We start from the raw sequence: 13,831 nt of genomic DNA, 5'->3' as shown, positions 1-13,831 counted from the left end.
AGTAGTTAATCCCTTTGGCGCTCTCTCTCTTATGTGTGTGTGTGTGTGTGTGTATGTATGCGTGCATGTGTGTGTGTGTGTGTGTGTGTATATATATATATATATATATATATATATATATATATAATATGTAAAAAACACTATATATATGAGTGTGTGTGTGTGTATATATATACAGTATATATATACACATATACACATACACACACACATACAGTATATGGTATTCAGCTTTGTTCGGGTATTTTCCCACGTCATTAAAGTTGTGCTTTTAAAGTTATGTGTTTTTAAAGTTATATACACACACACACACACAAATACACATTGTGGGCAGAAGATGAGCTAGCTGAGGCAGTACCTTCTGCAGTGATTTCGGATGCCCCTGGGTTTGTGAACTCTAATATTGGACAGGGTCCTCTGTGGCATGAGCTGAGCCATCTCTGGGCCAGATCCATGCCCCACCTGCCTTCTCCAGGAAGCCTGGATTTGGGAGGTGATCAACGTCTTTGATCGAGAGTGGGGGGTGGGTGACGCCTGGGTCCTGGAAAAAGGCAGCAGCATGCGTCTGCATCCCGCAGTCCATCCGCATCACGCAACTTCCAACCTTCCAATTTCGGGGGAGAGGGGGTTGGATAAAATGGTTGAGCTGCAGCTTCAGGAAGTTCTGAAGGAAACGGGTTTGGATCTCCCCTAGCCAGGCTTCGGCCCAGACATGGAAGGCAGTGCTGGATGTCCTGACAGGACCCGGAAGGAACGTGGCTCACTCTGCAGTGGTCCAATATCATTAACAATGATATTCCTCTGGACTGCCGACAAGGGTTGAGATTCAGGGACACTGCGCTAAATGGAGGATTACAATCAATATCATTTGAGCTCCTAGCTACTCCAGTATAAAGTACTACACGGCTCAGCACTGCCTTCCATGTTATTTAACAGGCAGATGAAACTGTTGAAAAAGGTCAGCTGCTGGTGGGGTGGAGTATCTCAAGAAGGAAATGTCATCCTTTTACGTGATTTCACTCTGGGCCAAGCAGAGATGCCACGGAAGCACTAATGCAGGCTGAAAGGATACGAATGGGACAAAACCTGCTGAAAATGCACTCCAGCAAGATGCGTTGTCCAGGAACAATTGTTCGTGCCATTCCTAACTACTCTAGATTGGGCTGCATTCCCAATGAAGGAGCAGGTCTGGAACCTGAGTGTCTTCCTGACTCATAGCTGCTACTGGAAGAGCTAATGGACAGTGTGGCTAAGTCAGCTGGCATGCAACTGCCCCCTTCTGAGAGTAGGCAGCCTTCAGAACTGGCACTAGTCACTCACACCATTGTTACCTCAACTTTCAATGACTTTAAAAGTGCTGGGGATATTTGGTGTAAAATGCAGCAATATGTACACCAGTGAGTTGATATAGCTCTGATATCACCACTATTAAGAGGCTGGTTATCGGTTTATTTCCAGATATAATTCAAGGTGCTTGTTATTACCTTAAAAAAGGAAGTCTTAAAAAGATTTATTTATTCAGGTTTCTGCCTTCCACAATCAAAAGACTGGATGGGCTGAAATCTTAACAACAAAATTATATGGTTTTAGATTCAGTCTCCTGGTTAATCTGCGGACAAGAGGATATTGTGGGTTCATCAACAGATCAAGGGGAGAATTTCCAAGAATTGCCCCATTCCGGTAAAATTGGCTAGCCTTGCATTCCAGAGAAATAAAAGGCCTAGCTCTTTAAGAGGCCATTTTGGAAAAAAATTTACATTCTGCCCCTAATCCACACTTGAAGGTGTTTTTTTTAACCATTTCTAGATTTTTAAATAATTATTGTAATATTGTAAAATGTTGTAAAATTTTACTGGGCCCTTAGCTGCCTGGGTGAGGGATATAGAGATGTTGAAAAATGAATGCATTTGTAAGAATGGATTTAATTCACAAACTTCAGATTATTAGCAGAATACTAGGTGATAGCATTCTAAAAACCCAAACTTGGTACCACCATTTCCACCCAGATCTGGTTTGTTTTATGAGAGAAGGCATGTTAACATTCCACAGGACCTCTAAACACTGGTAATATAAAGGCTGCCTTGATTTAGTCAGTGTGATCTTCTTATAATATTTTTACAGGTAATCCTTGACTTATAACAGTTCATTTAATGATTGCTCAAAGTTACAATGGCACTGAAAAAAAGAGACTTATGATCATTTTACACACTTATAACAGTTACAGCATTCCCAGGATCATGTTGATCCCCTTTTGCGATCTTCTGACAAGGCAGGCAATGGGGAAGCCAGATTCACTTAACAACCGTGTTACTTACTTAGCAATTGCAGTGATTCACTTAATAACTATGGCAAGAAAGATTGTAAAATAGGGCAAAACTCACTTAACAAATGTCTCACTTAGCAACAGACATTTTGGCCCAATTGTGGCCGTAAGTCAAGGACTATCTGTATTGATAGTACCAACTACTTTGAGTCCTTGTTGAAATGAGCATAGATATTTGCACAAATAAAACATAATAAAGATCTGAAATGGAAATTAAAAATAAAACTCCAAAAGTGAACCTCAGGCCTATTTCAATGAATTTAAAAGTAATAAAGTTAAACCTGCAATTTAAAATCTTGGGCAAAAATTGGTAAACTTTTAATGCATGGATTTCATATGCAAAGGTTACCCATTAAGAAAGGTACAATTTAAACCACGTGACACGTTTAGCTAAAGCAAAGAGATGAAAGACCGCCCAAAGCCACAACAGGGAACAACCCTTTGGGACATGGTTTTCCTTTGCTTAGCAGTCAACAAGATAGGATGGGCAGGGGTGCAAATACCAAGCACAAAGATTTGCAAGTTTCCGGTCGATTGTTGAACTAATTCACAACTGAATGAAGCCAGCTTTTTTGGTGACAGGGCAGGGCACAGAAGCAGAGACCTGGCAACATCCATATAACTACTGTACATTTCTCAAATTGTGGACTTAGTCTTAACGGACCCCTTTACTGATTGTTTGCAGGCCAAACTTTCAAAGACTGGAAAGAAAGACTGTTCTTCCTGTACAACTCTGCCTACACACATTGGTTCACCAGGCCTGTTATAGATTCACTATCCAAAGGAATTGCAATATAATACTGTAGATCAGATGTCCCCCAACCCCTGATCCGCAGCCCGGCACCGGTCCGTGGCTCGCCAGAAACTGGGCTGCACAAGTGAGCAAAGCCCCATAGGATCCAGACAGCATCCAAAACCATGCCCACCCCGGTCCATAGAAAAAACGCTCCCACGGAACCGGTCCCTGGCACCCAAAAGGTTGGGGGCCACTGCTGTAGATGAGGTATTGCCCCTTACAAATATCTGTGTTAACAGCCATGGGTTCAACTGTCCTCTGGCATACGAAATAGAGGATTTAAGTTCACGTAGAGGTCGTTCTTGACTTACAACCATTCATTTAGCGACTGTTTGAAGTCACAAGAACACTGAAAAAAAAGTGACCCAGGACTACTGCAGCCCACCTAACCCCCCATGGGTCAATGATTAAAATTCAGTTTCTTGGCAAGTGACATATATTTATGATATTTGCAGTGTCCTGGAAAGAGGGGGGTTTCATATGATCAGTTTTTGGGACCATCTGACAAGCAAAGTCACTGGGGAAGCCAGATTCACTTAACCAGGTTATCAATTCACTTATCAACTGCAGTGATTCGCTTAACAACAGAGGCAAGAAAGCTCATAAAATGGTCATAAAATTCACTTAACTGTCTTGGGCTCAATTGTGGTCCTAAGTCAAGGACTACTTGTACTACAACATGTGCAGTATTTATTCAGGCCAGTCTAAAAGGTAAATACTCCCATTAATCAACTTTTATTCCCAGGGACATAGTAAAAACATCACGCAGACATAAACAGAACCATTACTGCTGCAGTAGCTTTTCACAAGCCCTTCATGACTGTGCTCAGTACTGAAGGTAAGTGTTTCGGTCGCCTTTAACATATTCTTCATGCTTTTATATATTCTGCAGTGAGGAACATATACAAACTACTGTTCAGGCAGAATCCTCATTATGTCAGATTCAACATAAATGGCAATATATAAGGAATGGAGAAGGCTTTCCCGGGCAATATTTATTTTATATATATCCCGCTTATGACCTCACCAGATGTAATTTTCAGGATTAGAAATACATGCTCTCTTTAAAAGCAGGAGTACAGATTTACAAACAGAGAAATCAACCATCCTTATTTTGTCCCAATAAAGATAGAAAACATCTGGCTAGCAATAGTTACTGTTCTTGCCAACATTCTGTTTTGTCCAGTTAACATTTTGTTGGATTTTAAAACTACTGCATCATCCTTCTTTTTCAGACTATTCAAAACACAGGAAAACTAGGAAGATGAAAACACTGGTTTTAAATCTATTCTAAATAACAATAACACGGGAGGGGAAGCTCAACTAGCATTATCAAAAGAATCAGAATTTCAATAAGGATTAAGTTGAAGATCTTTTTAAAAAGTAATTCATTTGTTAAGCGGTACAAGCCTCTATAGATCCTAGGAGATTACTATTCTGATTTTCAGGATTAAACTATTTGAAATACATAGCAACAGCCAATAGCACTTAGACTTATATACATATATCACTTCACAGTCCTTTACAGCCCTAAGAGTCTATTTAGTTACTTTATTGTCATTGCACCTCGTACAATGAAATCAAACACCATCTTCAGTGCATATCATGACCATGAAGATAAACACAAGCACACACCCTTCACACTCTCCACACATTGAACCTTGACATGGCACCAACACTGCACTATACAGTAGAATTCAACAGTTACTGCCCTGGGATAGAAGCTGTTTTTCAGCCTATTTGTGCTTGTTTTTATTATTCTGTACCGTCTGGCAGATGGTAATAGTTCAAAAAAAAAAAAAAAAAAAAGGAGTGTTTAGGATGAGATGGATCTTTGAGGATGTTTTGAACTTATGATTGTTCCCAACATTCTGAGTCCTAATTTTACTGACCTTGAAAGGATATATAAATGAATTCCTAACTTTTAGAATTTCGATAAAAAAGCAATTATGGAAGACTGCATAGGAGCAACATGCCTCACAGGGTCTGTGGCAATGGGAAAAAAAACTTCTTGAAATGAATTCAGTTATTTCAGCTGTTACGCAGAGGCAATTTTAAAACCACCACCACCTCTTATACAAATACTCAAGTTTCTAACACTTGTGCAGCTTCCAAATTCTCTCGAAGGAGCCCTTGCCTCAATACGACCCCCCACCCCAAGGAACCCATCCCACAAGATGCGGCTTGTGTCCAGCTCAAGGCCAGCAAAAGGGCTTTTTGCAGCCGGTGGAAATCTACTTGGCAGGACAAAGTTGGACTGGGGGGGAGAGAGAAAAAGATGCAAAGCAAGCAAACAATTCAGTCACGTTCGTTCCTGCTGCGGGTTTTCTTCCCGTGGAGGCGAAAGGAAAGTATGCCTGGCACGAGAGCCCGGAGGGACGGGAAAGGGAAGCCGGCAGAAAACGGCGCCTCCTTCGCCTCCCCACCCGCCCCGGGCCGGTCTCCACACGACGCAGCCCCCGAAAAACTTTCGCCTCACCTGCTTGGTTTCCTTTCGGCGTCTTTGGTCGCTTTGGCTTCCCGCACTCTGCAAGAGAAAAGCAGCAGCAGCAGCCCGTCAGGGGGAGGCCGGGAGCGCCCGGGGCGAAGCCGGGCCCCGCGGAGGGCATCGCGGGGATGCTCGGACAGCTCCGCACCGGGGGTGGGGGTGGGGGCGCCCCGGGACAAAGGCCGCCTACGGGGGAGGGGAACGGGACCACGGCCTCGCGCTCCCCTTCCCGCCCGGCCGCTCCCGAGCGCCTCCGGCGGGCCTCCTCCTCCTCCTCCCTCGGAGCTCACCGCATGTGCTTGGCGCGGGGGCGGGCCTCCTAGGCGCGGGGTCCCGGGCCCGGCGCCGCTCCGCTGGGGCCCTCGGCAGGCTCGCCTGATCGCCGCCGTCGTCCGCGGGCGCCGCCGCCGCCGCCGCCTCGGCCGCCTCCTCGCGCCCCCGCGCCCAGCCGCCATTTCCAGCCTCCTCTTGGAGGAGGCCCGCCAGTGCCAGGCCCGCCCCGGAAGGCCCGCCCCGCTCGGGAAGGACTTCCGGCCGCAGCCCCCCAAGATGGCGCCGTCGTACCGCTCGCCGGAGCGGCCTTGGTTTCACCGGAATCCGCAGGGCAGTCACGGCCGCCGTAGGTCCCTCCTCTCTGGGCCCTGCGAGGGAACCCCGGGCCGGAGCCCTGGACTTGTGGCCCTGCGCAGCCGCCGAGTGGCAGCCTCGACTCCGAGAGGGTCCCTGGTTGCCTGGAAGCAGCCCGGAGTCGCCCCTCTAGGATGCAGCCCCCTTCCCAGCCAGCGCGGGGGTCGAGGAAGTCCGTTCTGCCCAGGCCGAGAGCAGCGGCTTCTCTGGGCTGGGAAGACGGAAGCCTCTTGTCGCCCTGTATAATTTGCTCGTCTGAAATTTTAACAGATTTAACAGAGTTGGAAGGGACCTTGTAAGTCATCTAGTCCAACCCCCCCCGCCCCCTTCCCCGCCGAAGCAAGAGAAATCCTTGCTTACAACTTTAATCTTCCTTGTGACGCTTTCCAGGCAGGTCTTTAAGAGAGAAATCTGGGCTGCGCGTGTAAAACAACCGCACAGCCTTGCTGGGATCCCGTGTTTTATCCCCTGCAGCTGCTGGCCGTTCGGCATTTTCTAGGGACCTCTGCGTCAGACTAGATGACCTACAAGTCCCTTCCAACTCTGTTAATCTGTATCACCTGCCTGGATCTGGATGGAACCATCTAACTGGGTTTCTACCTTGGATTCTTAATTCAGGAGACCTCCATAAAATGACAAGAATCCCCCAGCAACCTGATAATACAATCGTTATGAGAATAAATCCCGTGCAAGTAGCACAGACTGGATGCTAATCGTCCATTATCTACACTGCCCACTCGCAAAGAACTGGATCAACTGCAATATTTAATTTATATATCTCTTCATCTCAAATATGTGACTGGGCAATGCAGTTAAATAACAAATCCAAACAATCAACATTAAAATACAATTATTAAAACAACTATAATAGAACACAACCACAGGAGAGTATATTCTGAAATGTGTAAACAACATAAACATTCGGTGGGCTCTATACTTCCATGGAAGGAATACTGTGTGGCCAACTCCTTATGAATTCTAGGATGCCGTCATTGAGCAATTGAGAAATCTAACAGAACAAGAACTTGTGTTGCTATCACCCACATGAACAACCAGTGCTGGCTTTTTGTGCCAGGTCCATTTCATCCGGGATCCTTTGCAGCTGCAATCAATCCACCTCCAAATTCCCTAGGTGAGCTACAAGCAGAGCAGTTAGCAGACTGGGAGGGGTGCATGAGAGGTTGAATTAAATGTTGATTTGAGAAGATAAATAATGCAAGCCAAAGAGAGAGCAAGAGAGACCTTAATTCATATCTACCTTATCTTTCCAGGGGTGGAAGGTGCGGCTATTCCATTTGATTTTCAAATTCTCCTATTTGGAGTGCAATTTCTTATCTGGGAGGAGCCAAGCTGAGCATGGAAAGCAAACAGTTGAGAGAGAGAACTTCCTGCTCTAAATTAGTTTCACAAGAGAGTTTGAGTTTTCAGGGCTTTGCTGGATTTTGCCCATTATCTTGATTGACTAGCAGCGCTATCTTATTTTTCATTCGTCATTTTGAATCCAAACCTCTAGGAGGTGTCTTCTTCCCATTCATTACAAAAGTCATTTTGAATCCAAACCTCTAGGAGGTGTCTTCTTCCCATTCATTACAATCAGTGAAGATCCTGTGGTTCATGTAGAAGGAGTCAGTGAAACAAGGGGTGAATTGATGGTGTTTATTAAGATTGGTTTAGACCAAACTATTACAAAGGAACCTATCATCATTCCCCAGAACATGGTGTCAGATGAAACTATACTTTAGTGTTAATAATAGTACCTTGAAAGCCCAGGTTTCCCTCTGCTCCTCTTGCATCAAACACAAAGTGGGGTTACATTGAGTTTCTTCCTCCTTAGTGCCAGACTGACATTTATTCAGTGGTTCTTGGCATTCATCCTTTCAGTTTATATCTGTGCATAGGGTAGGTTCAACAGTTGTTCAGTATAGTTTCCTAACAGTAGTAATCAGAGACTTCCTGTTGAGACAATCTAAACTAAAGCCACAACCTGATATTTCCACATTTATTGTCAAGCAAACAGGCCAGCTACTGCTTTTTTGTTTTTGCTTGATGTTTTATCAAGCCTCACAAACTCTGCATTACAATAATCTTGACATTAACCTTTTTCTGGGTTAGGGTTTGCCATGATAACTAAATAGAAGAGTATCTTTGAAGACCTGATAGGAATATGGATTGTGCTTAGATTTTCCTCTGGTGTTCAAAAGACAGCCAAGTTTGCAGCAGGAGAGGATTTCCATCTGTTCAAGGGGGAGGGACGGAGGGAGGGAAGGAAGGAAGGAAAGAGAAAGAAAGAAGAAAGAAAGAAAGAAAGAAAGAAAGAAAGAAAGAAAGAAAGAAAGAAGGAAGGAAGAAAAAAGAAAGAAAGAAAGAAAGAAGAAAGAGAAAGAAAGAAAGAAAGAAAGAAAAAGAAAGAAAGAAAGAAAGAAAGAAAGAAAGAAAAAGAAAGAAAAAGAAAGAAAGACATAAGACATAAGAATTTATTTGTCATTACACTCGCTAGCAGGTGCAACGAAATGTGCTCTTCCACAAAGTAAAACTGGACAAACACCACTAAAAGAAAAAAAATTGAACTAAACACAACCAACCATACAATAATCTCTATGCAATTTAAAAATGTAAATACCCCATTACTCTCAGCCATTTAAATTCCACAAAAATCTTATGACCCTGCATTCAAACTCAAAACTGCACTTGGATAAAAACTGTTCTTAAATCTGGTCGTCCTTGTTCTTAATACCCTAAATCTCCTTCTCGATGGTAATAGTTCAAAGAGCTGATGTCCCGGATGAGAGTAGTCATTCAATATATTAAGTATCTTCCTCTTACGTCTATTCCTATACAGTTCTTCCAAAGAGGGAGTGAGCAGCCAATGATGTTTTGGGCCGTCTTGATCACCCTCTGAATTGCCTTTTTCTCTGCCACTGTGCAGCTCGAGAACCATACACAGAGACAGTAGGATAATATACTCTCAATTGAACTCCGATAGAAGGTAGTCAGTAGACTCTCAGCCAGTTGTTGTTTCCTAAGAATCCTTAGTAAATACAACCGTTGTTGTGCCTTCTTAATTAAAGCAGCGGTGTTTGCGCTCCAAGTCAGGTCATTTGTAATGATGGTCCCAAGAAACTTACATTCAACCACCTGTTCCACACGAACTCCCTCTATATACAGTGGCTGAATGTCTGCTCTTTTTTCCTATAGTCCACTATAACCTCCTTGGTCTTCTTAATATTAAATAGAAGATTATTATTCTTGCACCAGCGGATAGCTGTAGTACCTCATCCCGATATGCAGACTCATCATCCCCAGAAATAAGTCCTACAAGCGTAGTATCGCCTGCAAATTTCATTATCCTATTGTTGGGATGTTTATTTGTGCAATCAGATGAATAGATGGAGAACAGTAGTGGACTAAGGACACAACCTTGTGGAGTGCCAATGCTAAGTGTCTTGACAGTAGAAATATAATCATTCAGTTTAACTCTTTGTGGACGATTTGTTAAAAAATCCAATATCCATAAACAAATAGAATCTGGAAGATCTAGATCTTTGAGCTTGGCTATTAATCTGTGCGGTATGATGGTATTGAAGGCAGAACTAAAATCTGCGAACACCATCTGCGAAGGCCATGTGAAGCACAGTAATAATTGCATCCTCGGTTGATCTGTTTTCTTTGTAAGTAAACTGAAGCCCATCAAAGGAATCGGGAAGGCAGGAGATAATATAATTTCGAACTAGCTGCTCAAAGCACTTCATTAAGATAGAAGTTAGTGCCACCGGCCTATAGTCGCTCAGACCATTTGTGGGCATCTTTTTAGGCAGTGGAACGATGGTGGAAGCCTTGAGACAAACAGGAACCACACATTGTATCAAGGATTGATTAAAAATTTCAGTCCATACCCCAGCTAACTGATCAGCACAATCTTTTACCACCCGACCAAGAATTAAGTCGGGCCCAGCTGACTTTCTGGAATTAACCGCCTTCATTGTCTGCCTCACATCCTGCTCATTCACAATGAAGGGGAGGCTATGCTGAGTAAATGATGGCAAAGGGACAGTTTCAGTTTGATGGATCTCAAATCGGACAAAAAAATTGTTCAACTCCTCAACCACCGCCGCACTACCATCCAAAGAGACCTTTTTTGCTTTATAGTTCGTTAGTTGTTGAACCCCCTGCCAAACCTGCCTCATGTTATTACTGAGAAAGCAATCTTCAATTCTCCTCTTATATTCGGCCTTAGCTTGCTTAATACCTCTCCTCAAGTTCGTTCTTGCAGCACTATAATCTAGATCATTCCCAGACTTAAAAGCCTTATTTCTTGCGTACAACAAACGCCTAACCTTCCCAGTCATCCAAGGTTTTTGATTAGGATAAACCCGGATTCGTTTATCCACCGTGACAGTATCAATACAGTGTGCCATATACCCTAACACCGCAGTCGTGTGATCGTCGAGATCAGAATGACCAAAAACTTCCCAGTTTGTCTGTTCGAAGCAGTCCTTTAGCTGCTCCATTGCTCCCTCTGGCCAGCTTTTGACCGTCTTGACTACCGACCCTGCCTGTTTTCTCAGAGGAATATACTCCGGGGCTAGAAGCAGGGACAAGTGATCCGACTGGCCCAGATGTGGTAATTGTAACACCCTGTATCCATTTACAATATTCGTGTAGACCTTATCCAAGGTGTTCGACCCCCTAGTGGCACACCTTATATGTTGATAGAATTTAGGGAGGACCACACGAAGATCTACATGATTAAAATCTCCCGCAATAATGTATACAGCATCTGGAAATTTGCTTTGCAAGTTGCCAATTTCATCACCCAGGAAGCCCAGAGCCAAATCTACATTTGCATCCGGCGGAATGTAAACAGCAAGAATAATAACAAAGCTGAATTCCCGTGGAAGATAGAAGGGTCTGCATCTAACAGACAGACAGACAGAAAGAAAGAAAGAAAGAAAGAAAGAAGAAAGAAAGAAAGAAAGAAAGAAAGAAAGAAAGAAAGAAAGAAAGAAAGAAAGAAAGAAAGAAAGAAAGAAAGAAAAGGAAAAAGACTTTGATTCAGTCAGTGAATCCACAACAGCACTTTGTCAAATTAAACTGGAGAGCCTGCTCTGCTTTGGCTCTTATTCCACTTCAACTTTCTGGATGGCTTGTTCTCTCCCAAGTGTGGAACAAGAAAACAGGAGGGGGAGGGGCTGTGCATTTTGTCAGTTTGCAGAGGGTGAAGCAGCCCAGGGCGTCTTCTGAGCTGGACTGAGGCCTGGTTCTAAGGCTAATGGATGATCCAAAGTTTATGGAGACCCCGTGAAGATGAAAAGCAGAAAACTAGAACAGAAATGCAGAAAATACAATTTAAAAAAATTAAGGTGTTTACTTGAAATAATGCTTCACTTTTCTCAGTGATGCACACCCAAATTTAAATATTCATGCCACAAATTGGCTGAATTCCTAGAAATCCATGTTTTACATCCTGGCTTTCCCTGGATGTATTAGCCAGTACTCCTGGGAATCTGGGAAGCCATTGTTCCAATATTTCTAGGAGATACCAGGTTAGAAATCTGATATAAGGAATGAAAATGGTTTGATCATAAAAACGTTCTCCAGTAATTCTAATACCTTAGAAGTAATTACAAAACGCACCATCTTAGGAGAGGTACTTGAATGTCTATTTTCATGTTTACAGGCATCATTAATACTCCAATATAAGCAGATAAAATCAATTCTGAACTGAAAAGCCTTTCATAAATTTACTCCTCCCTCGTTTCCAATTTGATCCCTTCTCAGATAAGGTGGCCCTGCTGGCCCTTCCTGGCACTCGTGGCTGCCTCTTCCTCCAAGTTCTCAGCCAGGTAGTTTCACTCTCCGTGAAAACATCCTCTTAGCTTCCTTCTCATGGTTCCTGTCACTTTACTGGTTGTTAGATGTCCAGAGTTGCATGTTGATAGTCAGCCATATAAATTTATAGGCATGCTTTCCAGCCTTGGGAATTTTAAGATGTGTGGACTTCAACTCCCAGAATTCCCTAGCCAATATGACAAATACTATCTCACAAGGGTGCCATGGCTGAAAAACATTCTTCTATTGAATGAATCTATATATATAAGTTTGTAGGCTGTATGGTTCTGGAGATTTTGTGATGATGCATGAGTGGCATTTTGCTTTCATATATATTTTATCTGCTTATATTCATATATATATATATGAAAGCAAAATGCCACTCATGCATCATCACAAAATCTCAGAACCATACAACCTACAAACTTGAAATTTGGCACATATGTTCCTCTTGGCTTCTAGGTGCTCACTAAGAAAGGATTTTTCGAAATGACCATCAGAGCATTCGTATTTCCTATATTATTATTATTAACACGCTCTGATGCTAAGGAGTTCTATTCTCCCTCCCCACCTGAAAAGAAATCTCTTCCAAAGGCAAAACACAAGCAGAGGAGAAGAGTTTCAGTTTTAGTTTCACAGCAGCGACCAGCTTTAGTACAGAACAGTTGGGCTAAGCCACGCCTGGGCTCCTTGCTGTCTCCTTGCTCACACAGCAAATACTCTTTTAGTTTCCAAACAGTCCTCAACTCTCTCACACTCTGACAGGACGCTAGCCAGATGAATACCGATAGATGCTGGTAGGCAGAGGCAGAATTTCCCCCCCTTTATTTTCCTCCCCCAAAACTAAGCCTGACCACATAGTCTTGTAGCAAAGTATGGGTATAGAGCTAGTAATTATATATGTAAGCAAATATATGTAGTGTGTATGTGTTGGGGGTGGGGAGATGCTTTAAGAGAAAAGACAAGCCATCCCAGCCATTTCCCTCATGAAATAGAGCCACAGGAGTGAGTTCTAGTTTGCTGGCCTGGCCAGTCAGCAACCTGTAACCGCAGCCAATGAGCCAGTTCCCATGGAGGCATCTGGCGGAGGCAGGCTTGTTACCCTAAAGACAAAAGTCACTTATATCCAGGTTGGTGAGTCGACTGTTGGCACGATCAGCAATGCCCCCTCCACAAAGCAACAACTAGAGAGGCAATCTAGAAGGCAGGTGCTCTGGCTCTCGGGACAATCACTTGCTCCCCATCTGGGAGTTGAAGTCCACAAGTCTTAAAGTTGCCAAGTTTGGAGACCTCTGATCTATGGGGATGAAGTACTTTCCCTGGGCTATCACGGATTCCCATGAGAGTCTCCAAGCTGCCCCTCTGCTCCCTCCCACGCCCAGGAGATGCAGAGGGGTGGGGGTGGGGGTCTGTTCTGAACAGCCTGCAAAGATACTTCTTGGCCACTGGTCCTCCAAGGGGACCCGAGTGGCAACCCTAACCCTTCCTTCATTGCATGACCGGGAGTAGCATCACTGCTCCACTGAACCTTCCTACCTCTCTCAAGGTTGAGGACCCAATGAAAGGGGCAAGAAAGGGCCTGGCCCCACCGTGGCTGCTTGTCTCTCGCCTCTGGCACACAGAAGGTCAACCCAAGTAAGATTGGTGTCAACCTGAAGCTGAGCTGACCGAGGCCATTTTGAGGCTTCATTGGAGCTGAGGGACGGGGGGGGGGGGAACGGGACAGAGATAGCTGGGGTTTTGTAGCCAAAACAAAATACTTTCTCCT

The 13,831-nt window shown here is 43.8% G+C and overlaps 1 protein-coding gene across 5 annotated transcripts in view; it reads right to left on the bottom strand.

Moving 5' to 3' along the window:
• TNRC6A (trinucleotide repeat containing adaptor 6A) overlaps positions 1-6,087 on the bottom strand; it is a 60,626-nt gene extending 54,539 nt beyond the window's left edge. For all 5 annotated transcript variants that reach the window (XM_087973106.1, XM_026684378.2, XM_087973108.1 and 2 more), the window contains exons 1-2: positions 5,898-6,087; positions 5,599-5,646 (exon numbers count right to left, since the gene is read on the bottom strand). In XM_087973106.1, the coding sequence (XP_087829232.1) occupies positions 5,599-5,646; positions 5,898-5,902 (53 nt within the window). In that variant the 5' untranslated portion in view covers positions 5,903-6,087. The remainder of the gene's footprint in view (positions 1-5,598; positions 5,647-5,897) is intronic.
• Between the last annotated feature and the right edge of the window lie 7,744 nt (positions 6,088-13,831).

The sequence above is a fragment of the Notechis scutatus genome, chromosome 12 (genome assembly GCF_049901735.1).
Source record: "Notechis scutatus isolate UNSWTSFEM ecotype Mainland chromosome 12, rNotScu1.2, whole genome shotgun sequence".
Classification (NCBI taxonomy): domain Eukaryota; kingdom Metazoa; phylum Chordata; class Lepidosauria; order Squamata; family Elapidae; genus Notechis; species Notechis scutatus.
This window is presented reverse-complemented; position numbering and strand designations above follow the sequence as displayed.